The sequence below is a fragment of the Stegostoma tigrinum genome, chromosome 39, assembly GCF_030684315.1.
Source record: "Stegostoma tigrinum isolate sSteTig4 chromosome 39, sSteTig4.hap1, whole genome shotgun sequence".
Lineage (NCBI taxonomy): Eukaryota > Metazoa > Chordata > Chondrichthyes > Orectolobiformes > Stegostomatidae > Stegostoma > Stegostoma tigrinum.
Genome location: NC_081392.1, coordinates 10,138,197 through 10,161,284, shown reverse-complemented (window position 1 = coordinate 10,161,284; position 23,088 = coordinate 10,138,197). Strand labels below are relative to the sequence as shown.

The following is a 23,088-nucleotide window of genomic DNA, read 5'->3' as shown; positions in this document are numbered from 1 at the left end:
CATTCACCTTATGATATCCCTCATGATTTTATAAACTCCATAAGGTCACCCCCCAAACTCTTGCACTCCAGTGGGAAAAAACATCCCAGCTTCTCCTCATAATATGAACCTTTCATTCTTGGTAATGTCCTTGTAAATCTTTTCTTGAACCATTTTCAGTTCAGTAACTTAACCTTTCAGTCCCAGCAACATCCTGGTAAACCTTTTCTGAACCCTCTCCAGGTCAGTAATATCCTCCCTATAACTGGGCGACCAGAACAGGACACAGTATTCCAGCAGAGACAGTAGGAACTGTCGATGCTGGAGTCTGAGATAACACAGTGTGGAGTTGGAGGAACACAGCAGGCCAGGTAGCATCAGAGGAGCAGGAAAGTGGATGTTTCAGGTCTGGACCTTTCTTCAGAAATCTTCTGGTTATCTAGGGTTACAAAGAGATCTTGATCAGTTGGGTCAATGGGCAGAAGGATGGCAGATGGAGTTCAATTGGGTTAAATGCGAGGATTTGTATTTCCATCAAACAAACAAGGGCAGGACTATACAGCTAAAAGTAGGGCCTCAAGTAGTCATAGAGTCAGCATCACACAGCATGGAAACAGACCCTTTGGTCCATCCAGTCCATGCTGACCATAATCCCAAACTAAACTAGTCCCACCTGCCTGCTCCTGGTCCAAATGAGCCCTCTGAATGTGAGCACAGTGCATTTCTGTGTCAGGCCGAGTGACAGCTGTATCCTACCGGGAATGACCTGATGAACTGAATGATGGGAGGAGACTGTTTCACTCCCTGTAGACCTTCCTCCTGACTCTGTCGCAAACTCACTGCCTGCTCTTCAGTTCCACCGGGAGGCACTTGGGGACTGACACTGCCTCTGAACAGGTAGGTGCAATCTGCTCTCTCGTCTTCGCAGCTGGGTCTTTCGCTAGTTAAACAGCCAAAGGCAGTGCTGAGAGCCTTCTGAAGAAACCTTCCCTGATGCTGCCTGGCCTGCTGTGCTCCTCCAGCTCTATGCCTTGTTATCACAGTACTCCAGAAGACCCCTCACCAATGTCCCATACAACCCCCGAATGATGTCCCAATTCCTATACTCAAAGGACTGACCAATGAAGACAAGCTTGCTAAATGCCTTCTTAACCACCCTGTCTACTAGTGACACAAGTTACAAACAATTATGTACCTGAAACCCCTAGATCTATCGAGACATTTATAAAAACCATGAGGGATTAGGGGTATAACTATGGGGGATTTCAGGGCTAGGGCTACATTTTTAGGTTGAGAGGAGATTAGATTTTAAAAAGGCACGAGGGTGGTTTGTGTGTGGAATGAGCTGCCAGAGGAAGTGGTGGATGTGGGCTCAGTTACAACATTTCAAAGACATTTAGATAAGCACAGGAACAGGAAAGGTTCAGAGGGATATGGACCAGGAGCAGGCAGGTGAAACTAGTTTAGTTTGGGATTATGGTCAGCATGGACTGGATGGACCGAAGGGTCTGTTTCCATGCTGTGTGATGCTGACTCCATGACTACTTGAGGCCCTACTTTTAGCTGTATAGTCCTGCCCTTGTTTGTTTGATGGAAATACAAAACCTCACATTTATCCCAATTGAACTCCATCTGCCATCCTTCTGCCCATTGACCCAACTGATCAAGATCTCTTTGTAACCCTAGAAAACCTTTTTCATTGTCCACTATACCACCAATACTGACCAAATCTCCGATATTCTCATCCAAATGAGCCCTCTGAATGTGAGTACAGTGCTTTTCTGTGTCAGGCCGAGTGACAGCTGTATCCTACTGGGAATGACCTGATGAACTGAACAATGGGAGGGGACTGTTTCACTCCCTGTAGACCTTCCTCCTGACTCTGTCGCAAACTCACTGCCTGCTCTTCAGTTCCACCGGGAGGCACTTGGGGACTGACACTGCCTCTGAACAGGTAGGTGCAATCTGCTCTCTCGTCTTCCCAGCTGGGTCTTTCGCTAGTTAAACAGCCAAAGGCAGTGCTGAGAGCCCAGACTGTGCCCAGTCAGGATCCTGTGCCTTATGGCTAATGAGTGACCTGAGAAGGTGGTGTTTTATCAAACTGTCTCTTTAAAGTGGGTGAGAGGGACTGAATTTTTTACGGTTTGTATTGTAAACATTTACATGTGTGAGCAAATCCGATCTGAAGACAGTTTCTGGGTTACAGGGATAACTCAGAGGAGTGGGACTGAGTAAGTTGTTCAAACAGAGAGCTAGTATGGACACAGTGGATTAGATGTTCAGCGAGGATCCAGTCTGTCTGAGTTTGTAGCTGTGTGAGTGTAACTGTGTGCAGTTTAGCATGTGGTTCCCTGTGCCTGTATGGACATGTGTGTAAAAGTGTGGTGTGCATTTGGATATGTATCAGTCAGTGTATACGTGTACTTGTAAGTGTGTGCGCGAGTGTGCGTAACTGTGTACGTCTTGTTATGTGGGCGCCTTTGTGTGCACGGATGTGAGTGTGTGTGTGAGTGCGTGTGTGTGTGTTTGTGTGTGTGTGTGTGTGTGAGTGCGTGTGTGTGTGTGTGTGTGTTTGTGTATGTATGTGGGTGTTTGTGTGTGTATGTGGGTGTTTGTGTGTGTGTGTGTGTGTGTTTGTGTGTGTGTTTGTGTATGTATGTGGGTGTGTGTGTGTTTGTGTGTGTGTGTTTGTGTGTGTGTGTGTGTGTGTGTGTGTGAGTTTATGGGTGTGTGTGGGGGTGGGTCCTTGTGTGTGAGTCTATGTGTGAGAGAGTGAGCGTGTCTATGGATCTGTGTGTGTAGGAGTATTGATGTGTGGGAATGCATGTGTTTGGGTGTGTGTGTCTGTGTGTCTGTGTCTGTGTGTGGAGGGTGTTCTGCGTATGTGGGAGTGTGTCTGTGAGGTGGTGTTCTATGTTTGTGTGTGTGTGTGAATGTGTGTGTGTGTCTGTGTCGGGAGGGTGCTCTGCGTATGTGGGAGTGTGTCTGTGAGGTGGTGTTCTATGTTTGTGTGTGTGTGTGTGTGTGTGTGTGTGTGTGTGTCTGTGTGTGTCTGTGTGTGTCTGTGTGTGTGTAGGGAGGTGTTCTGAATGTGTGTGAGGGGTGGAGTCCTGTGTCTGTGTGCCTGTGTGTGTGGGAGTACAGGTGTACAAATGTAGATCCTTTCTAACAGGGAGTATCCCTCCCAGTTTTAACCTACTTCTGGACCCCCACATCGCACCCAAACCACAGAACAGTCACAGTGCAAAAGCTAGCTCTCTGTCTGAGATACTCACACAACCCCACATCCATTGAGCAACTCCTGCAGCCCAGAAAATGCCTTTCTCTTCAGAGAACGATCCAAAACTCTCTGAAGAGCTGCGATGGAGTTAATGCCAACTCAGGCATCACCATTCACATCCCAACCACTCCACACAGAAAAAAACAACATATTTTCATCATGTTGCTGGGAACGGTTTCTCCTGCCCTGCTCTGCCCAGACCCTTTGTGAATTTGTATCTCTAACTCGGGAGAAAAGGAGAAACACAAATTGACCCTGCACGCCAAGAGGAAGTCACTGGGATCTCAGTGGGAAATGGAGGAGAAGGTGAGGTCTGGTAAAGTCTTCCTCATTGGAGTACAAACATTTCATTCCTCAAGGAAGATGAGCTGTTAACTCTCAGACTGTCAGTGACATTCTCTCTCCCTTTCCCCTGCTGAAGATGTGACCAGCTGGGTTCCCCTCCTGCTGCTGCCATGCCGTAGTGCCCCACACTGCCCCTCCCCCAAAGTGCTTTTACAGCTGACCAAACCCCAGCCTGATGAGCCAGCATGCAGGAACCGTGGTAGCCAATTCACGCACTGAAGTTGCCAATTCTCCTACGGTACCGTGGGGCGGCTCTCTCATCAGAGGGAGAGGCGAGTGGGTGGGAGTTTAATCTGAGGGTCACCATGCCTCAGGCAAAGGGAGAGTCATAGCGTCGTGGAGATGTACAGCACTGAAGCAAGGCCCTTCCGTCCAACTTGTCCATGCCGACCAGATGCCCTAAACTAATCCAGTCCCATTTGCCAGCATTCGGCCCATATCCCGCTAAACCCTTCCCATTCATGTCCCCATCCAGATGCCTTTTAAATGTTGTAACTGTACCAGCCTCCACCACTTCCTCTGGCAGCTCATTCCATACACGCACCACCCTCTGTGTGAAAAGGTTGCCCCTTAGGTCCCTTTTCAACCTTTCCCCTCTCACCCTAAACCTTCACCTGCTAGTTTTGGACTCCCCTACCTTGGGGAAAAGATCTTTACTATTCACCATCTCCATGCCCCTCACGATTTCATAAACCTCTGTAAGCCTCCAATTCTTTAGAGAAAATACCGCGAGCCCATGCCAGCCTCTCCCTGTAGCTCAGACCCTCCAACCCTGGAAAAATCCTTGTAAATCTTGCCAGGTTTCACAACATCCTTCCTCTAGCAGGGAGACTGGAATCTAACGCGGCATCGGAAATCCTAATCCTTCATGGTGGTCTCACCCAGTGCAGCGATTAAACCCTTCTATCACAAACCAACATTGAGTTAGGTAACCAGGCAGAAAGATAAATGTTGGCCAGGACTCAGGGGCAGAGATTCCACCCCCCCCCCAGACGCCAACATCTTCTTAAAAATAGCATGGAGAGATCTCAGACTTTCAGCTCTCCTCCAGAATGTAGTGGGAGCTAGACCTCAAAATGCATTCTTAACCTGGTCTGATGAATGAGGAGGATAATGAGTTGATGAAGAGAGCACGCACACAGATTGTTCATAGGAGATGGGTGATGGACAGCCCGTCCTTCATTGCCCAGTTAACAAACAAAGCCATCACTGTGGACCTGGAATCATACGTAGGCCAGACTGGCTAAGGATGGCAGATTTCCCTCCAGAAGTGAAGTGACCCTCCAGAAATATAAGCCTGGATTGCCAGCCCAGTCACCATTACTGGCGATGGGGCGGCTCAGTGGCTAGCACTGCTGCCTCACAGCGCCAGGGACCCGGGTTCGATTCCACCCTCGGGCGACTGTCTGTGTGAGTTTTCTCCGGGTGCTCCGATTTCCTCCCACAGTCCAAAGATGTGCAGGTTCGGGTGGATTGGCCGTGCTAAAATGCCCCCATAGTGTGCAGGGATGTCTAGATTACGTGGGTTATACAGGGATGGGTTTGGGTGGGTGCTCTGCAGGTTGGTGTGGACTTGTTGGGCCGAAGGGCCTGCTTTCACACTGTAGGGATTCTACGATACCCCAAGCCTGATCCTCCCTGGCAACAATGAGGCTGTTCTCCCACCAACAGTGCAGAAGGTTTGGTGTAGCTGGCCATGTTCTTCGAGTCATCCAGCATGGAAACAGGCCCTTTGGCCCAGCATGTCCATGCCAACTAGGGTTTTTAGATTCATTCACAGGATGAGGGTGTTGCTGGCCAGGCCCAGCATTTATAGCCCGCCCCTAATTGCCCAGAGGGCAGTTAAGAGTCAACAACATCGTTGTGGGCCTGGGGTCACGTGTAGGCCTGACCAGGTAAGAATGGCAGTTTCCTTCCCTAAATTAATCTAGTCCCGTTAGCCAGCATTTGGCCCGTATCCCTCTAAACCATAGGACGGATGGGATTTTCCTGGCAATTGGTGACAGCCATCATTCGGCTCTTAATTCCAGGATTTTACTGATTTCGAATTCCATGGTGGGATTTGAACCCAGGTTCCTGGAACATCACCTGGGGTGTCTGGATTAACAGGCCGGTGATAATAGGCCGTCATCTCCTGACAAGCTAAACCAGCCCCATTTGCCTGCATTAGGCCCATATCCCTCTAGACTTTTATCAAACGGGGGAATAAGGCTCGAATAGTGATTCACTCCATTCCAGTGGGGCCTGGGCCAATGGCCAGAGTCGTCCCCTTTTCTGATGAAGGGTCTAGGCCCAAAACGTCAGCTTTTGGGCTCCTAAGATGCTGCTTGGCCTGTTGTGTTCATCCAGCTCCATACTTTGTTATCTCCAATTGGGGAGGTGCCTGGCTTTCTTCCAAAGTGCAAGTGGCAGCGGGATTTGAGGGGGTTGGGGGGGGTGGGGGGGAGGCAATGGCAAAGGAAGATCACACTGCGGTGAATTCCCTGAGGCAAATTTGAAATGCAAACGTGCACAATGTAAACCTCCACCGGAGCCAGCCTTTACCTCCCCCCCACCGCCCCCACCCCCCTCAACCCGCCACCTCAGAGCCTGGCCAGCTGGACGCTGGGCCTATGTTCAAAGATGACATTTCCCACTCCCTGACCCTCGCCTTGGGCTGTGTGCAGACCACCGTGGGGGGGACCTCATTAGCGGAACGCTCGATGCATCTAACATGAGTTAGCTCCTGAGAGCTGGCAGATGTGGAGAAGGTTTAATTAAGGTGGTGGGGTGGGGGTGGGGTAGCCCTGCTCAGGGACTTGTAACACTCTTAATCTGCCTCAGCTTTTCAACTGCGACTAATATGAAAAGAGAAACACTTTGCTTAGTTAACCCCTCTCTGCAATGGGCCAGCTGTGGCGTAGGAAGAGCGAGGCGATGGAAAATCAGAGCAGGAGCAGGCCACTCGGCCCTTCAAGCCTAATCTACCATTCACGTACGATCACGGCTGATTGTCCAACTCAGAACCCTGTTCCTGCTTTTCCTTTTTGCCCAAGTTGAACTATACTTTTGAAAACATGCAGTGTTTGGGTCTCAATGCGCGAGCTTTCTGCAGCAGAGTAGGGAGACTCAAGGGTTTGGCTATTTCCAGACCCTTTAAGGACAGATCAGGATAAGGCGAGCGTAAACATTACACTTCAATAACACAAGGTCTGAAATGGTAATGGCCTCTTGACGTGCTTGTACCTGTCTATTTATTATCTGCCAAGCACCAGCTGCTGCCAACTGAAAACAAGTGTCATGAACAAATGCCAGGCCCCTCTGAGACCCACAAGGTTCTGCTCACAACTTGAGGGAATGGGGAGGGAGTCAAAACTCTGCTCAGTCTCACCACAATCTCATAATCTGTGACAGGGGAAGGTCTATCCCACTACAGCAGGTACCCCGGGAGGGAGTTACAGGCTGGAGTCTGATCGAGTGGGTGCGGGGGGGTTTATATACAAAATAACAGATACCCGGGAGGGAGTTACAGAATGGAGTCTGATCAAGGGGGTGTGGGGGGGTTTATATACAAAATAACAGATACCCGGGAGGGAGTTACAGACTGGAATCTGATCGACAGGGTGTGGGGGGGTTTATATACAAAATAACGATACCCGGGAGGGAGTTACAGACTGGAATCTGATCGACAGGGTGTGGGGGGGTTTATATGCAAAATAACAGATACCCGGGAGGGAGTTACAGACTGGAATCTGATCGACAGGGTGTGGGGGGGTTTATATACAAAATAACGATACCCGGGAGGGAGTTACAGACTGGAGTCTGATCGACAGGCTGTGGGGGGGTTTATATACAAAATAACGATACCCGGGAGGGAGTTACAGACTGGAGTCTGATCGACAGGCTGTGGGGGGGTTTATATACAAAATAACGATACCCGGGAGGGAGTTACAGACTGGAATCTGATCGACAGGCTGTGAGGGGGTTTATATACAAAATAACGATACCCGGGAGGGAGTTACAGACTGGAATCTGATCGACAGGGTGTGGGGGGGTTTATATACAAGATAACGATACCCGGGAGGGAGTTACAGACTGGAATCTGATCGACAGGGTGTGGGGGGTTTATATACAAAATAACGATACCCGGGAGGGAGTTACAGACTGGAATCTGATCGACAGGGTGTGGGGGGGTTTATATACAAAATAACGATACCCGGGAGGGAGTTACAGACTGGAGTCTGATCGAGGGGGTGTGGGGGGTTTATATACAAAATAACGATACCCGGGAGGGAGTTACAGAATGGAATCTGATCGACAGGGTGTGGGGGGGTTTATATACAAAATAACGATACCCGGGAGGGAGTTACAGACTGGAATCTGATCGACAGGCTGTTGGGGGGGTTTATATACAGAATAACAGATACCCGGGAGGGAGTTACAGACTGGAATCTGATCGACAGGGTGTGGGGGGGTTTATATACAAAATAACGATACCCAGGAGGGAGTTACAGACTGGAATCTGATCGACAGGGTGTGGGGGTGTTTATATACAAAATAACAGATACCCCGGGAGGGAGTTACAGACTGGAGTCTGATCGACAGGCTGTGGGGGGGTTTATATACAAAATAACGATACCCGGGAGGGAGTTACAGACTGGAATCTGATCGACAGGGTGTGGGGGGGTTTATATACAAAATAACGATACCCGGGAGGGAGTTACAGACTGGAGTCTGATCGACAGGGTGTGGGGGGGTTTATATACAAAATAACAGATACCCGGGAGGGAGTTACAGACTGGAATCTGATCGACAGGGTGTGGGGGGGTTTATATACAAAATAACGACACCCGGGAGGGAGTTACAGACTGGAATCTGATCGACAGGGTGTGGGGGGGCTTATATACAAAATAATGATACCCGGGAGGGAGTTACAGAATGGAATATGATCGACAGGGTGTAGGGGGGGTTTATATACAAAATAACGATACCCGGGAGGGAGTTACAGACTGGAATCTGATCGACAGGTTGTGGGGGAATTTCTATATAGAATAACAGATACCCCGGAGGGAGTTACAGAATGGAATCTGATCGACAGGCTGTGGGGGGTTTATATACAAAATAACAGATACCCCGGAGGGAGTTACGGACTGGAATCTGATGGAGAGGCTGTGGGAGGTTTATATACAAAATAACATATACCGGTGAGGGAGTTACAGAATGCAATCTGATGGAGAGGCTGTGGGGGGTTTATATACAAAATAACATATACCGGCGAGGGAGTTACAGACTAGAATCTGATCGACAGGCTGTGGGGGTGTTTATGTATAGAATGCCAGATACCCGGGAGGGAGTTACAGAATGGAATCTGATCAAGGGGTTTCGGGGTGTTTATATACAGAATAACAGATACCCGAGAGGGAGTTACAGAATGGAGTCTGATCAACAGGCTGTGGGGGGGGGTTTTCTACAAAATAACAGACACCCGGGAGGGAGCTACAGAATAGAGTCTGATCGACAGGCTGTTGGGGGGGTTTATATACAGAATAACAGATACCCGGGAGGGAGTTACAGACTGGAATCTGATCGACAGGTTGTGGGGGGGTTTATATACAAAATAACGACACCCGGGAGGGAGTTACAGACTGGAATCTGATCGACAGGGTGTGGGGGGGCTTATATACAAAATAATGATACCCGGGAGGGAGTTACAGAATGGAATATGATCGACAGGGTGTAGGGGGGGTTTATATACAAAATAACGATACCCGGGAGGGAGTTACAGACTGGAATCTGATCGACAGGTTGTGGGGGAATTTCTATATAGAATAACAGATACCCCGGAGGGAGTTACAGAATGGAATCTGATCGACAGGCTGTGGGGGGTTTATATACAAAATAACAGATACCCCGGAGGGAGTTACGGACTGGAATCTGATGGAGAGGCTGTGGGAGGTTTATATACAAAATAACGTATACCGGTGAGGGAGTTACAGAATGCAATCTGATGGAGAGGCTGTGGGGGGTTTATATACAAAATAACATATACCGGCGAGGGAGTTACAGACTAGAATCTGATCGACAGGCTGTGGGGGTGTTTATGTATAGAATGCCAGATACCCGGGAGGGAGTTACAGAATGGAATCTGATCAAGGGGTTTCGGGGTGTTTATATACAGAATAACAGATACCCGAGAGGGAGTTACAGAATGGAGTCTGATCAACAGGCTGTGGGGGGGGTTTTCTACAAAATAACAGACACCCGGGAGGGAGCTACAGAATAGAGTCTGATCGACAGGCTGTTGGGGGGGTTTATATACAGAATAACAGATACCCGGGAGGGAGTTACAGACTAGAATCTGATCGACAGGCTGTGGGGCGTTTATGTATAGAATAACAGATACCCATGAGGGAGTTACAGACTGGAATCTGATCAACAGGCTGTGGGTGTTTTCTACAAAATAACTGATACCTGGGAGGGAGTTACAAAATGGAATCTGATCGACAGGTTGTGGGGGGGGTTTATATGCAAAATAACTGATACCCAGGAGGGAGTCACAGTCTGGAATTGAATTGAGGGATTTGGAGGGTTGAAATACAAAATGTGAGATACCCGGAGGGTGTTATGGACTGGAATGGAATCGAAGGCTTTGGTGGTTTATATATAGAATGACAGATACTTGGGACAGAATTACAGACCGGAATCTAATCGAGCGGCTCGGGATGGTTTTTGTATGGAATAACAGATACTTGGGAGGGAGTTATGGACCGGAACCAAATTGAAGGTTTCAGGGGGTTTATATATAGAATAACAGGTACCCAGGACTGTGTTACAGACTGAAATCTAATCGAGGGGTTAGGGGATTTAAACAGAATAACACATGCCCTGGAGTGCGTTACAGATTGAAATCTTATTGTGGGGTTCAGGGTCGTTTATATCTAAAATAAAGATAGCCAGGAGTGAGTTATAGGCTGTAAGCTAATTGAGGAGTTTGGGGTGGTTTATATACAGAATAACAGATAACTGGGAATGAGTTACAGACTAGAATATAATCAAGGGGTGGTTTATATATAGAATGACAAATACCTGGGAGTGAGTTCCAGGCTTGAATCTAATCAAGGGGTTCAGAGGCATTGGTTTGCACATGGAATAATGAGTAGCCAGGAGCGAGTTATAGACCAGAATCAGATGGATGTGTTCAGAGGGTTTATTTAATCAATAACAGATAGCCAGGAGTAAGTTACAGACTGTAATTTAAGGAATGGTTGGGGAGGTTAATATATAGAATTACAGATAGCAGGTAGTGAGTTATAGACTGGAATCTAATCAAGGGGTTCGGAGGGTTTACATATAGACCAACAGATACCCAGGAGTAAGTTACACACCGGAGTCCAATTGATGGGGTTAGGCTGGTTTACATCTACAGTAACAGTTTACCAGGAGTGAGTTACAGACTGGAATCTAATCAAGGCGTTCAGGAAGGTTTATATATAAACTAACAGATACTTGGGCGTGAGCTTCTGACTGGAATTTGGTCAAGGTGCCCAGGGGAGTTATATGTTGAAGAACAGAAATCAGAAGGGAATTACAGTCTGGAATCTATTCAAGGGGGTTGAGGTGTTTGTATACAGAATGACAGATGCCTGGGAGTGAGTTAGAGTGTGAATTCTAATCAAAGATTGAGGAGGATATAGATTAATAGAGGCCCAGGAGAGGGATGGATCGGAAGGTGAGGGACAGATGAGAATCAGAATGGAACAATAGGGGCTTCAGTGAGATGGAGCAGAGGGAGTCGGCAGGGTGGAGGAGAGGAGGTAAAGGGAGTTTTAGATGAGGGCGTGGGAGGCTAAAGAGGAGCTCAGAGTGAGGGGGGTGAGGGACGGGAGGTGAGGGAAGGGGAGGTGAGGGACAGGGAGGTGAGGGTTGGTTAGGGATGGGGAGGTGAGGGAAGAAGAGGTGAGTGGGAGATCAGGGACAGGGAGGTGGAAGAGGGGGCAGTGAGGGAAGGGGAGGTGAGGGGGTGGTGAGGGACAGGAAGGTGGGAGAGGAAGAGGTGAGGGAAGGGGAGGTCAGGGGGTGGTGAGGGACATGAAGGTGGGAAAGGGGAAGGCGAGGGAAGGGAGGTGAGGGGGTGGTGAGGGACAGGGAGGTGGGAGAGGGGGAGGTGAGGGAAGAGATAGAGATGGGTGGGAAGACAGTGAATGGGAATGGGAGTAAGGGCAGTAGTGATGTGAGAGGGTGTGGGTGAGGGGAAGAGAGGGAGTGGGGCAGTTAGGGGAGGGGTGGTGGATAGATAGTCTCCAATCTGAACTCTTCCTGTGCACTATTGCTGCCCACCATCAGCTGTGCTTTGTGCAGTTTCACTCTACATCCTCCCACAGTCCAAAGATGTGCGAGTCAGGGTGGATTGGCCATGTTAAATCGCCCAGAGTGTTCAGGGGTGTGTAGATTAGGTGGGTTATAGGGGGTTGGGTCTGGGTGGGATGTTCTGAGGTTCTGTTTGGATTTGTTGGGCTGAAGGGCCTGTTTCCACACTGTAGGGATTCAATGATTCTACCATTATCTCCCCATTAAACACGGGTAGTGGGCTGAGTTCGTCGGGAGATGTTACTCTGTGATTAATAACAGTTTGTGAGCCTGCTCGGGACAGGATAATCACCTTCAGTAGCCAGGCTGACAGGTCGAGTTCTGCTTTGGTGTGTTTATTTAACGAGGCTACTCGAAGCACTCTGACCCTGCGGATGCTTATATCAGCCCCTTTGCCTCTCTTGCCCCTCTCTCCCCACATTGCAGAGGCAGGGGTGCGAGTCCCACTCCAGAGAGGGGCCGATGCTCTCCATGCCACACATTGCATGCTGCAATGCCAGCTGAACTCCCTGTCTTGGCTCACACTGTGCCCAAGCTTTCAGCAAGGAGGCGGGTTAAGGAGGAGCTGACGAAGCAGGGTACATGGTATTTAAGGTCAATCCTTCCGCTTGGAGCACCAGGCTCTGACTGAGAAAGAACAAGGCCATTCAGCCCCTCAGTTCCCTTGTCTGGTCTAATTCTGGCCTCACCCCACCCTTCTGCCACCCCACCCTCCAAACCCCGTGCACATACACCCTGACACCCCCTCCCACAGAGACACACTCTCAGACACGCACACACGCGCGCGCACACACACACACACACACACACATACAGAGACACAGACACACACGCACACATTCTCTCTCTCTCACCCACGCAGACCCAAACACACAGCCAGACACACACACACACACACACACACACACACACACACGTGTACACCCACACGCAAACACACACACACACCACATACACACACACTCTCACACACATAAGCATACACACACGTGCACATACACACACACACAAACACACACACACACACACATACGCACACACTCATACACAATCACACCCCACACACACACTCATACACAATCACACCACACACACACACGCGCGCACACACACACACACACATGCACACACACGCACACACACACACATGCACACACTCATACACAATCACACCACACACACACACGCACACACATACGCACACACACACACACGCACACACATACGCACACACACACGCACATACAGACACACGCACACACACGCACACACACACACACACACACGCACACAGACACACACACACACGCACACAGACACACACACACACACAAACACACACACACGCACACGCACAGACACACACACACACATACACCTATGTAAACTCTCGCACATGCAGACGCCAAAAACATTGCATCCTTCAAACACTGCATGCTGTTATTTGGAGAGCTGACATTCAGAGACCGGGGGTCCCCTTTTCCATAGTAGTCCCTCAACACTGAGCGTGACTTCCTCCAGTTCTGGAGGGCTGGTTCCTGCTGTGGTGCACTGTTCACTGTCAGATCCATACACTCCCAGCTGTGGCGGGGGGTGAGGGGGTAGGCTGTTGCATCATCCTTCCCCTCTCGGCCCTTGACCTCTCTTGGACCTGTTGAAGATGGTTATCCCTATCAGCGCACACTTCATCCATGTTCTTGGGGCTAGATGACTCACTGCGGTGGAGGTTGGGGTATTGGGGCGCTGAAAGCATTACCACATTTTCCAGGGAAGATTGGACGAGCGAGGAAGGGAGTTCCAGGATTTTGACCCAGTGACGTGAAGGAACAACAACAAGTCAGGATGAGGAGTGGCTCGGAGGGGAACGTGCAGGAGGGTGGTGTTCCCAAGTATCTGTTGCCCTTGTCCTTCTAGATGGAAGTGGTCGTGGGTTTGGAAGGTGCTGTCTGAGGATCTTTGGTGAATTTCTGCAGGGCATCTTGTAGATGGTACACACTGCTGCTACTGAGCGTCGGTGGTGGGCAAGGATGGCTGATGTCTCACTTGGCTCGAGGGGCTGAATGGCCTGCACCTGTTCCTATTTACTATGGTCAATAAGGCAGGCTGCTGTGTAGTGGATGGTGTCGAGATTCCTATCTGCTGTATCCATTTGTTAAGACCCAGCTAAGGTGCCAATCAAGTGGGCATGATGTGGGTACTATATTTCTCTTGTCATAATGGCACTATGGAAGTCTACCTCATTCGCCCGTAGAGGGGATTTTGTGTAAGCCAAGCTGACGAATGGCGCCATACAAATGCACTGCCTTCTTTCTCTCTCTCCACGGGCCACGTCTTTTTCTCTGGTTTCTCTGTTTTCCAGGTAGAGGGGTCGTGACCCGAGCGAGAGGAGATGCCCAATCAGACGGCTAAGATCGCAGAGGCCAGGATGGCCGTGGAGCAGCTGAAGCTGGAGGTCCACATCGACAGGATGCAGGTGAGGCGTGTGTTCACCCGGGGAGAGCCTGGGAATCAGGAATCTCCGCAATCCCAGCGCCAGGTACCCACCAGGATGTAGGGCAACTGCTGGCCTGCCCTCAAACTCCGAGGTCCTCGTACCAGCCAGTGCCCATTGGCCAACTCTTGCTCCATTGGGATACCTCATTCCAATCCTTAATGGGAAAAGGCCTCACTCCTTGGCCCTTTATCTATTGCCTCCTCTAGCCTCACAGGGGCCTCACCATTGATCTGCACTGTCTTCCTACTTACTTTCCTGTGGCACCTGCCCGCAACTGACTCAATTCTCTCACCCAACAACGATCACTGGATCTTCACCCATTCAGTCTCCAAACTCCAGACCTATTTCCCAATAACTTCCTGTTTCTTGAAGCCCCTCTCTCCTCCTTTCATGTTTGAGTCGCTCTCACCTCCCTACCCTCTGCAACCTCCCGCGCCACCACATTCCCATCTCCTCAGCCTCTAGCCCTGGTGAGGTAACCCGACAATGTGCCAATGTCGAAGGGCGCTGTGTAAATGCAGACCGCGCTTGCTGCGTGCCCTCACCCACTCCTGCCCCCTCGGTCCCCTCACTTCTGTCTTGTCCTGAAGTCCCCTCTCACTCCCTCCCATGATTGGAGCCCACCTTTCTCCTCCCCCCAACCGGAACCTCACATCCCTGCCAACGCGATTTCCTAAGCTGTCAAACCCACTCACCTCCAGGATGGCCCTGGGGATAGGGCAGGGCGGAGGGATGGATGAGGGGTTGGGTGGTTGTGGGAAGATCCCATGAGGCCTAGCCAGATGTTCGCATCTTGACAGGGCCTGTGTGGAATTTAAGTCATTCATTAGAAATCTACAATCGAAATCTCGTCCAGCCAAGTTTGGCCACAGGAATATCGTCAATTTTGTGGTAAATTCTCACCTGGTCCAGTCACCAGGGGATGGAATTCTGCTGATCTTACCTGGTCGGGCCTACACCTGGTCATGGCTCCAGACCTGCAGCGACGAGGTTGATTCTGAAAAGTGAGCCACTTAATTGAGGGCCCTGGTGGCACAGAGGTAGTGCCCTTATCTCTAGGCCAGGAGGTCTGGGTTCACCCTGCACCCCACAATCCCCCCAACCCTCCCCCAAGAAGATGTGTTGTAGAATGTCCAAAACAGGTCAATTGAGATAACTGCGAAGGCTCAAAAAATGTGAACTCAGGCCCTCAAGGCCAAATTCTTCCAGAATTTTGGAAACACTTCCTCACGTGAGGTGGCTGCGGAAATCTCAAATTTGCAACAAGGGATTTCACGGCCAACCGCATAGTTTTTTTTGACAAAATACTCATGGATGCTAAAAATCTGAACCAAAAACAACAATGCCCAGAGAATCTCAGGAGGCCTAACCACTTCTACCGAGGGAGAGAAACAAGAGTTAGGCTTTTGATTCTGACTTTGTTTAGGAGGAGCGTTAGGGAATCAAATGGGGCTGGGACACAGATCAGTCAGAATTGAGTCGAACAGCCGAAGGCACTTGAGGGGCTGAATGGCCGCTACTTGCTCCTAGATTCCTAGCGCTACCTCTCGCGTCACTGCTCGCAACTTGGTGATACTAAGCCAGTTTACCTGTCGGTCATCAAATCCAAACACATTCTTGGGACACAGTATCAAGATGATGCTGAATGACTAGTTTTCCAAAGCTTATCCCAGAGGGTAGTTAGCTCAGTTGGCTGTACTGCCCTATTAGGACATAAAGGGAGGCCAACAGTTTGGGTTCAGCTCTCACACTGGCTGGGTTTGCCATGAAAGACTCTCCTCCTCACTCTCTCCCCTTGCCTCGGGCATTGTCACCCTCAGGTTAAACCACGATCAATCACTTCTCTCTCTTAAACAAGGGATTGGCACCAAGACCACTATTCACTTCCATCTTACCCTGTTGAGCGTGCATGTCACTCAATGCTGAGCTGAATTTGTAGTCTCTTCAATAGCATCTTCTTCATGGTGATACCTATCCCCCACCTCCTGAATCTTAGACTGCACTGCAGCCTCACAGCGCCAGTGACCCGGGTTCGATTCCAGCCTTGGGCGACTGTCTGTGCGGAGTTTGCATATTCTCCCCGTGTCTGTGTGGTTTCCTCTGGGCGATCCGGTTTCCTCCCACAGCCCAAAAATGTGCAGGTTAGGATGGATTGGCCAGGCTAAGTTGCCCCATTGTGTTTAGGGATGTGTAGATTAGGGGGATGGATCTGGGTGGGATGCTCAGAGGGTCAGTGTGGACTAGTTAGGGCCTCTTTCCACGCTGTAAGGATTCTATGATTCTGCGAATGTGGGAGCAGGCCATTTGGCCCAACAGGTTCGCACCAGCCCTCCGAAGAGCATCCTACCCAGGTGTTATCCGTCCCTGTGAACCTGCATTCCCCATGACTCACCCACCTAGCCTGCACATCATGGGTAATGTAGCACGGCCAATCCAACTAAACTGCACATCTTTGGACTGTGGGAAGAAACCAGAGTGCCCACATAGACTTGGGGAGAATGTGTACACCCCACACTGGCATTCGCCTGAGGCTGGAATCGAACTGGTTCCCAGCATTATGAGGGAGCAGTGCTAACCACTGACCCACTGTAAAACCTTGGCCCATCCCAAAATGGAGTAGATGGGTTGAATGGCCTCCTGCAGAGATATCTCTTTGAGACAGTGAGATGTTATTGGGTTTGATGTCCCAGGGTTCCACATCTCCATTTTGTGACACCTATCTCTCCTTTCTCTTTCTCTTTCTCTTTCTCTCTCTCTTTCTCTCATTCTCTCTCTCTCTTACTCCCTCTCTTTCTCTTTCGCTGTCTCTTCCTTTCGTTCTCTCTCTCTTTCTCTCTCTCTCTCTTTCTGTCTCTCTCTCTCTCTCTTTCTCTCATACTCTTTTGTCCTCTCTTTCTCTTTCGCTCTCTCTTTCTCTTGTTCTCTTTCTCCCTCTCTCTCTCTCTTCCTCTCTCTCTCTCTCTCTCCCCAGGTCTCCAAGGCTGCAGCTGAACTCCTGGCGTATTGCGAGGAACATGCCAAGGAGGATCCCCTCGTAACTCCTGTTCCGAACGCCAACAACCCCTTCCGGGACAAGGGCATGTGTGCCATCCTCTAGAACAGCCTCACCTATCAACCCCTCGCCATGACAGAATTGCAGAGTGCACCGTTGGATTTGCAAGGGGCTTGGTTTGGGGACGTTGAGAAGCAGAGCATCACTACACATTTATAGCAAGAGAGGAATTCTGCAATCAAGTGCGATTAAAACATGATTGAAAAATTAAATAATTTGTCCCCCTCTTTGTGCACTAGGACTAACTCTGCTTGAGTAGGTAGACTTAATGCATTCTGGTTTAGTGTGACAGAAGAAATTAGTCTGTCAAGGCATTGTTAAACTCCAAAAGGTGGCCATTCTGACCCTGCGATAACAAAGTGTGGAGCTGGATGAACACAGCAGGCCAAGCAGCATCTCAGGAGCACAAAAGCTGACGTTTCGGGCCTAGACTCTGAGCCTGCATTGGGCATCTTACAGAGAAAGAAAACAGATGCAGGTTAACACGGATCTATTGGAGAGGGCAGCATGGGGCATATCTAACATTCTAGCACAAACCTGGATTGAAAGTTGGCTTGTACTCAATGGAAAGTAGAAGAATGAAGAAACATATAAATTCCTGATGGGACTGGACAGGTTGGATGCAACAGGAAAGTCTCTGATGTTGAGGAAGCCCAGAACTAGTCACAGTCGCAGGTTCTGAGATGAGGAAGAATTTCTTCGCTCAGTGAGCTGAGAACGGGTAGAATTCTCTCCCACAGGAAGCTATTGGGGCCAACTTGTTAGATATATTCAGGAGGGGGTTGGACGTGGCCCTTGCGGCTAAAGGGATGAAGGAGTATGGAGAGAAAGCAGGAATGGGACACTGGGATTGCATGGTCAGCCATGATCCTAATGAATGGTGGTGTAGGCTCGAAGGGCCGAATAGCCTGCTCCTGCTATGTGTCCATGAAACAAAACATCTATGAGTAATTCCCCATCAGCAGCAGAGACGTTGCGCAGTGCTGTTACATTTTTCTGCTATGAGTCTGGGATTTCTAATCCCGGTCTCCGAGATCAGTCCAGTAGCACAAGGGATAAGGAGGATGAAGACAGTCTGTCATGTTTTGCAAAGAATGGCTGTATGGAGATTAACAGCAGGACGGGGACGAAGACCTGTTGACTGACACTAGGGAATCTCCCAATCAACCTCAGTTTTCCGACTGGTCGGAAAAACACCAAGCTGCAGAACCTGGACATGTCCCAGTGGCCCAGGGTCTTACATGGACCTCCAGTTCAGATCGCTAATCACAAATCCCTCCTTGTTGCCTTCTATTTGAGTTCTTTCTTTCACCTCTGAGGCTATTGCATGAGGGGTGGAGGGGCGAAAGGTCTCAGGGGAGAGGGGAGGTGTCACTGAACAATAGCTCAAGGGTGGAGATGGGGCATTTACAGACAAAACTGATTCCCCCGAGACACCTCATTTTTGCACCAAAGTGGAGACAACGCTCCTCAGGCCCTGCTCCTAGTCGACTGGGGGGTTCTTTCGAGTCAGGTGGGGATCATGCATCGCTCGTCGAGTGCAAAACCTCAAAGTTAATAAAGCCTCGCTCCCTCAGAGCGGTCTCGCAAATCTCTCCACCAACTCTGCATTAAAAAGAGCACCCAATTCCTAAGATTCTGTCTGGCCAAAGGACATTCACCCTGGGCTGAGTAGCCCACTATCTGCGAGATAGCAAGAACCGCAGAAATAACACAGTGAGGAGCTGGATGAACACAGCAGGTCAGGCAGCACCAGGGGGGCAGGAGAGTTGCCGTTTTGGGTCAGGATCCTTCTTCAGAAATGGGGGCTTTGCAGTGGGGTTATAACTCACTCAGAGATAGTAAGACCTGCCGATGCTGGAGTCAGAAATAACACAGTGTGGAGCTGGATGAACACAGCAGGACAGGCAGCACCAGAGGGGCAGGAGAGTTGCCGTTTTGGGTCAGGATCCCACTTCTGAAATGGGGGCTTTGCAGTGGGGTTATAACTCACTCAGAGGTAGTAAGACCTGCCGATGCTGGAGTCAGAGATAACACAGTGTGGAGCTGGAGGAACACAGCAGGCCAGGCAGCATCAGAGGAGCAGGAAAGCTGACGTTTCGGGTCTGGGCCCTTCTTGAGAAACTTGCTATCTGCTGTGTCTGATTTATTTCTCTGTGTTGCAGCGCGGTGGTATCGTTCGCTCCAAGATAAACAGCGCCACATCTCTAGCGGGTAAATTTTTAAAAATATATGCAGATGGAGTGTGTCAGAGTTCACTGCTGGTCAGGGGTTGGCAATGGCGATGGTCCAGAGAGCACAGCAAGAAAGAAGGCCATTCGCTGCATCCTAGTCTGTGCAGGTTCTTTGGCAGAAGTAGATAATTTATCATTTTCCTTAAGCATAGTTATTAGTTCACTGGATAATGGCATCGCTGGCCAACAGCTGTTGCTCGCCCCTAATTGCCCAGGTGGCAATATTGATGTGGGCCTGGAGTCACATGCATGGCGGACCAGGTAAAGGGCATCGGGGGGGAGGTGATGGCCTAGGGGTGTTGTTGTTACTAATCCAGAGCCCCTGGTAGTGTTTTGGAGAACTGCATTCGAATCCCACCATGGCATTTTATTTCAATAATGAGCTGGAACTTAATTAAAAGTCTAATGACGACCATGAACCTCTTGTCAATTTTAGGAAAAACCCATCTGGTTCACTAATGCCCTTTAGGGAAGGAAACTGCTCTCCTTACCTGGTTTGGCTCACATCTGACTCCAGACCCACAGCAGTGTGGTTGACTCTTTAGATCATAAGACCATAAGACATAGGAGTGGAAGTAAGGCCATTCTGCCCATCGTGTCCACTCCGCCATTCAAATCATGGCTGATGGGTATTTCAACTCCACTTCCCTGCACTCTCCCCGTAGCCCTTGATTCCTTTTGAGATCAAGAATTTGTCAATCTCTGCCTTGAAGGCATCCAATGTCCCGGCCTCCACTGCACTCTGCGGCAATGAATTCCACAAGCCCACCACACTCTGGCTGAAGAAATGTCGTCTCATTTCAGTTTTAAATTTACCCCCTCTAATTTTAAGGCTGTGCCCACGGGTCCTAGTCTCCCTGCCTAACGGAAACAACTTCCTAGCGTCCACCCCTGCCCTCCGGGTAATAAATGGTGGCCTAGCCAGTGATGCCCACATCCTGTGAACCCGATGGGTTTGTCCCGACAACTGGCAACATGTTTCCAGATGGAATTCATACTCAATACAAACTCCAAACCTAGGCCTGTTGCCTTGACCTCTGGGTTACCAGGTCCAGTGCTAATACCAAGAACTCACACACCTCCTATCGCTGTGATCTGCCGATTCGAGCCCAGTCACCTGTCTTTCGAAACGTTAGCAAAACAAAAACAGCAACAAGGGTCATCTGGTCAACATGTGTTTGTGGGACCATGCTGTGCATCCCTTGACCACATGACAGGGACACTGATATTTTAGGAAGAGCTTCATCAGATGTTAGATGCCTTTAACACATCCAATAGTCAGGAAATGTGCAAATACAAACTCATGACTTTTAGTGTGAAGTCAGCGTGATTCTACAAGGTGGCACCTTGGGACATGTTATGATGTAAAGGTGGCTCTATAAAGAGATGTTGTTGTTGTCTGTGTGCAATCTCCCCAGACCGCTGCATTGTTTACCCTACACGCAAGCAGAGCCACCATCACCTGAACCCCTCATGCAGGTGGATTTTTTCCTAATGCTTCTGAGATGTGATCGGGAGGAGAGCAGGTCCCTTCGAGGAGCAACCCGCAAACAAGCTCCAGACAAAGAGAGAAAAAAAACACAAAGAGTTGCAGATGCAGGAAATCGGAAAAGAAAACAGAAATTGCTGGAGAAACTCAGCAAGCCTGGCAGCATCCGTGGACAGAGAAAACAGAGTGAACACTTTCAGTTCAGTGTGACTCTTCATCAGAGCTCCGACTCATCAAATCAGAACGCGCTCAGAATTCAGAGTCGTACTGGACTCGAAAAGTTTATCATTTCCCGCAGATGCTGCCAGACCTGCCGAGTTTCTCCAACAATTTCTGTTCTTGCTTGAGAACAGCACTGGAGTTGACTGAGAGCAGGCACGGTGGCTCAGTGGTTAACACTGCAGCCTCACAGCACCAGGGATCCAGGTTCAATTCCAGCCTCAGGTAACTGTCTGTGTGGAGTTTGCACATTCTCCCCGTGTCTGCGTGGGTTTCCGCCCACAGTCCAAAGATGTGCAGGCTAGGTGGATCATCCATGCTAAATTGCTCATAGTGTTCAGGGGTGTGAGGGTTATAGGGGGGTGGGTCTGGGTGGGATGCTCCAAGGGGCCATGTGGACTTGCTGGGCCGAAGGGCCTGTTTCCACACTGTAGGGAATCTAATTTAATACCCTTTGGATTTAGTGTCTAAGACTTGGGTTCAAACCCCTCCAACCCCATTCTAATTTAACGCTCTCAGGATGGCACGTGGACAGAGATTTAGATGGGTTAGGGATATAATTACTGGAGTTTATAAGAATGAAGGGGGCATTCTCAGAAACCTATAAAATTCTAACAAGGCTGGACAGAGTAAACATAGGAAGGATGTTCCCAATGACCAAGGAGTCCAGAACCAGCGGGTCACAGTCTAACGGTATAAAGTAGGACTGAGATGAGGAGAAACATCTTCACCCAGAGCATGTGGGAGCCTCTGGAATTCTCTACCACAGAAAGCAGTTGAGGCCAAAATATTGAATGTTTACAAGAAGGAGTTAGATATAGTTCTTAGGGCTAAAGTGATCAAAGGGTGTGGGGAGAGAAACTTGGAACAGGGGACTGACTTGGATGATCAGCCACGATTACAGTGAATGGCAGAGAGACTCAAAGGGCCAAATGGCCTACTCCTGCTCCTTTCCTTCATTTTCAACATTTTCCTGCATTCCTGTTTATTATTTGTGGACAGTGCTTGTTAATTGCTGCTTTAATTGGAAACACAAGTGACATGATAAAGGATTTACACAAGGTTCTCTCTCCCTGTCTCTTCCTACCCTCCCATATCTCTGTGGTTACACATGCCTATGCTGAGTCATGTCCGTGCTGAATCATACCCATATTGAGCGGTGCCCGTGCTGAGTCATGTCCGTGTTGAGCGGTGCCCGTGCTGAGTCATGTCCGTGTTGACCGGTGCCCGTGCTGAGTCATGTCCGTGTTGAGCGGTGCCCTTGCTGAGTCATGTCCGTGTTGACCGGTGCCCGTGCTGAGTCATGTCCGTGTTGAGCGGTGCCCGTGCTGAATCATGTCCCTGTTGAGCGGTGCCCGTGCTGACTCATGTGCGTGTTGACCGGTGCCCGTGCTGAGTCATGTCCGTGTTGAGCGGTGCCCGTGCTGAATCATGTCCCTGTTGAGCGGTGCCCGTGCTGAGTCATGTCCGTGTTGACCGGTGCCCCTGCTGAGTCATGTCCGTGTTGAGCAGTGCCCGTGCTGAGTCATGTCCGTGTTGAGCGGTGCCCGTGCTGAATCATGTCCGTGTTGAGCAGTGCCCGTGCTGAGTCATGTCCGTGTTGAGCAGTGCCCGTGCTGAGTCATGTCCCTGTTGACCGGTGCCCGTGCT

General features: G+C 49.7%; 1 protein-coding gene across 2 annotated transcripts; it reads left to right on the top strand.

Annotated features, from left to right (window-relative positions):
- Positions 1-1,826: 1,826 nt before the first annotated feature.
- LOC125447810 (guanine nucleotide-binding protein G(I)/G(S)/G(O) subunit gamma-8-like) lies at positions 1,827-17,711 on the top strand. Of its 2 annotated transcripts, none has more exons than XM_059640997.1 (3): positions 1,827-1,937; positions 14,314-14,423; positions 17,416-17,711. In XM_059640997.1, exons 2-3 carry the CDS (start codon positions 14,340-14,342, stop codon positions 17,539-17,541), a joined length of 210 nt encoding a protein of 69 aa, XP_059496980.1. In that variant the 5' UTR covers positions 1,827-1,937; positions 14,314-14,339; the 3' UTR covers positions 17,542-17,711. The 2 variants fall into 2 exon arrangements, with proteins under 2 accessions (XP_059496980.1, XP_048378514.1); XM_048522557.2 differs by having other exon boundaries at positions 1,854-1,933.
- Positions 17,712-23,088: the final 5,377 nt, after the last annotated feature.

Excerpts from the sequence above, each read along its gene's own strand:
- LOC125447810 (XM_059640997.1), top strand. The coding sequence starts at position 14,340 with ATGCCCAATCAGACGGCTAAGATCGCAGAGGCCAGGATGGCCGTGGAG. Across the intron at positions 14,424-17,415 it reads TCCACATCGACAGGATGCAG|GTCTCCAAGGCTGCAGCTGA; the intron begins GTGAGGCGTGTG and ends CTCTCTCCCCAG.